Source organism: Seriola lalandi, unplaced genomic scaffold (genome assembly GCF_002814215.2).
Source record: "Seriola lalandi dorsalis isolate HSWRI2012SDOR001 ecotype SW California unplaced genomic scaffold, Sedor1 jcf7180002054407, whole genome shotgun sequence".
Taxonomy (NCBI): domain Eukaryota; kingdom Metazoa; phylum Chordata; class Actinopteri; order Carangiformes; family Carangidae; genus Seriola; species Seriola lalandi.
In genome coordinates, this window is record NW_019524960.1 from 204210 (window position 1) to 207817 (window position 3608).

General features: G+C 37.9%; 1 protein-coding gene across 1 annotated transcript in view; it reads left to right on the forward strand.

Annotated features, from left to right (window-relative positions):
- Positions 1-1763, forward strand: part of LOC111657554 (GTPase IMAP family member 8-like) — a 5543-nt gene extending 3780 nt beyond the window's left edge. The window contains exon 4 of the mRNA XM_087174998.1: positions 5-1763. Coding sequence (XP_087031124.1) covers positions 5-1420 — 1416 coding nt within the window. The 3' untranslated portion in view covers positions 1421-1763. The remainder of the gene's footprint in view (positions 1-4) is intronic.
- The last annotated feature ends 1845 nt before the right edge of the window (positions 1764-3608 follow it).

The following is a 3608-nucleotide window of genomic DNA, read 5'->3' on the forward strand; positions in this document are numbered from 1 at the left end:
CCAGAACTCATTCAGCTCTCCAGTCAATGACTTCACCATGATTCTGTTCACTGTGGAGTCAGATCCTGCAGCTCCAGCTGTTGTTGACTTTATAAGAAAGAGCAGAGACATCCAGGAGCTGCTTCAGAGCTGTGGAGGAAGATCTGTTGTTGTCAACATCAAGGACAAACAGCAGATCTCTGAGGTTTTGGAGGCTGTGGACAAGATGAGAGTTGAAGGATCCAGGTGCTTCACAAAGGACATGTTCACCAAGGCTCAGATGGAGAAGGTTACACAACTCAAAGCTGAGCTTCAGGATGTCAGACAGAGGAGTGGGATGGGAGGTGATGATGAGAGGCAGAGCGGAGAGCCTCTCAGGATGGTGCTGATTGGGAAGCCTGGCAGTGGGAAGAGTGCAACAGCAAACACCATTTTGGACATAAAGCATTTTAAACCCAGAATCGCCCCAAAACCACCGACCACGTCTTGTGAAACAGCAACTGGAGAGATTGATGGACGGCCTGTTGTTGTGGTAAAAACACCCCCCTTGTTTGATACAACTCTCTCTGATGATCAAATGAAACAGGAGCTTCAGAGATGCTTCAGCATGTTGGCTCCTGGACCTCATGTGTTCTTACTGGTTCTGCAGATTGGGAACTTCACACCAGAGGAGAAAGACTCTGTGGAACTGATCAAGAAATATTTTGGGAGAAAGTCTCGAGATTTCACCATCATTATATTCACCAGAGGAGAAGAACTGGACGATCAGTCATTTGAGAGTTATATCAAAGATTGTAACGACTTTGTCAAACAACTAATAAACGACTGTGGAGGAAGATATCAGGTCTTTAATAACAAAGATGAAACAAACCGCACACAAGTCCAGGAGCTGCTGACCAAGATCGAAACCATGGTAACGCTAAATGGTGGCAGCTGCTACAACGCTGAGATGTTTGATGACACAGAGCAATCCACAAAAATACAAGTGGAGAGGATGAGGAAAGAGAAGGAAGAAGAGATGAAGGAGATGAAGAGAAAACATGAGGAAGAATTTAAAAAACTGAGAGGAGAAATTGAACAGGAGAAAGAACTAAGAGCAAAACAGCTGAAGGAGAAAGACGAACGCATCAACAAAGACTGTGAGGAGAGAAAGAAAGAACGAGATGAAGAGGAAAAGAGATGGAAAAAACAAGAAGAAACTCTACAACAGGAATGGAGAGGAAAACTGGAAGCTTCAGAGAAAAGAGTTCAGTCAGAAAAAGAGCAAAAGGAAACTGCTGAGAGGAATCTGGAGCAGAGTAGAGAAGAGATGAAGAGAAATCGAGAGGTCTGGGATAAGGAAAGAAAGGACATGGGAAAAAAAATTCTCGAACTTGAACAGAATCTGGAGGACGAGAAAACAAGATACAGAAATCTCCAACAGGAGAACTGTTTATTCTAATATCACTTGTAATAGCTGAATTATGTTATATGTTATTTCTTAGATAGGTATACTCACACACTACAGAGTCCTAAGCCAAAAGAAGAGAAGAAGAAGAGTTTTACAACTTGCTAGTCAGGTAAAAGTTGCAGTTTGACATTTATAGACTTTGCAGATAAAGGTATATTTATAAAGTTTACACTAGGAGTGATTAAGTAAAATACAGAGAGGAAAGACAATAGAAACTAGCCAGCCAACTAACATTGTGAATGTTTGTGGTGCATTAAAGGTATACTATATGATTTTTCTAAACACACTATACAACGTTTGCAATGAGCAAGTGCGAGAGAGCAGCGGTGGTCAAGCGAGAATAAAGAGGAAGCAACGTTTGTGAGAACAAAGCAGTGAATCAGAGAAATATAATGTCATTCTCTGATAGTTTCACAGTGGTTATGTTCAAATTTACGGATTACTTTTGTATTGTTATATGAGTCTATGCATTGTTTCTTTTACTTTAAGTCCTGCATATTATACTTTTAAAGTCACCTCTGAAAAATGTCATTCCTGATGTGCAAACACCTTTATGTCTTCTACATTCAGTTCTCTGGTTGTCGAATAGGTTTTCTCAAACCCCAGTTTACTATGTGACTTAAAATGAAAATGGACAAAAGTAATTGTTTTAATTTTCCAATGTGGCTGGAAACTCAACAACAAGGATACAGCTACTTTGAAATGAGTTGGTTAAACCTGTAAAATCACATTTCTGGTGCTTAAAAGCAGTGATGATCAACTAACATAAAATATATTTAAAAATATAAAATACAGTTCTAAATACTGGTGAGTAATTAAAGCCTCCGGACCCATAGGTCTCATCTTCTCTATACAGAATATGTAGAAAAAGACTTAATGTCGCAGTTTAGAAATATTTACTAATCATCAATTGCTATCTTACAGTAACTCCAGTGGCCAGAAGTGTCCCTCTCTTCAGAGGTCCCGTCCTCTCAGTCATTGCTTTTACATGCACACTAGTATTCCAATAGTAGTATATCTAGTATTTCAATAGTTATTCATGGATATAACATTTTTAATATTGTCATATTCATGGTTCAAACACCTTTAAAAGTCTGATCAAAAGTGTGTATGAATTCCAGGAGAGGCCTGTGCTACCTAGCTAAGAAGAGATAACAGTAGATAGTAGTTACTACCATCAGTAAGTGTAATGTAAATACCACTGCTCACTGGAAATTCACTTCTTTGCAGCGGTTAGAGATAAATGAGAAGATTCATATGTTTTGTTTTTTGTTTTTTATCTCTATGTGTCTCACAACTCTGCTAGGCTGTAGAGAGACTGGAAACACTGGAACTGGTCTTCATCAAAAGACATTGTATTAGTGGTATAACTAATTTCAATTAATTTCAAAATATGAAAAAGCGCACCTGCTTCATACCAGCCACTATATGTATTGTGTAGATATATTGTGTACATAATTACACACACTATTGTACACACCGTTTCAGAAGATCTTTATGTATTTTATTCTATGGAAAACTTGAAGGTATACATGACAGTTTTTAAGAGTGCACCTTTGTTTCAATGAGATGTAACTTTGGCCATGTCATATATATATATATACACGTATTTACTTTTTGTCTTTTTTTTTTGGGACATCCAACCATGTAGGCCGAACTCGAGCTTGTATTATGTTGAATTTTTGTTGACTCATTAATCACAGTATTAGTCTTGAGTTGCCTGTACAATGTGTCTACTGTATATCGTCAGACACTAATGAATGAATGTTTATTTCTTATATTTCTTTGTACAGTGTCATCTGCTTTCTTCTTTCATCACAGCCTCAGTTTGTTCTTATGTATAATTATATTCACGTCACACAGCTCAGTGTCTGGTTCTGTTAAAAATAATTACTTAGTCTCTGAAAAATACAAATACTGTTTGCAGCATAAAAATGATTTACTCTTTACTAAAGAGCTGGACATGACATCCATCAGCTGCACAGGGATGATTTACAGAAACATTCACTCCTACAGGTGATTTAGAGTCACTGATGAACCTGTTGGTTCCAGGTTTGAACCCAGAACCTTTTTGCTGTGACGTGACAGTGCTGATCACTGTTCCATCATGTCGCCGTGGAAATGACATTTGTCCTTGTTTATCTTGTACAGTACAAGAAAAATATATAATGTGTTTGTG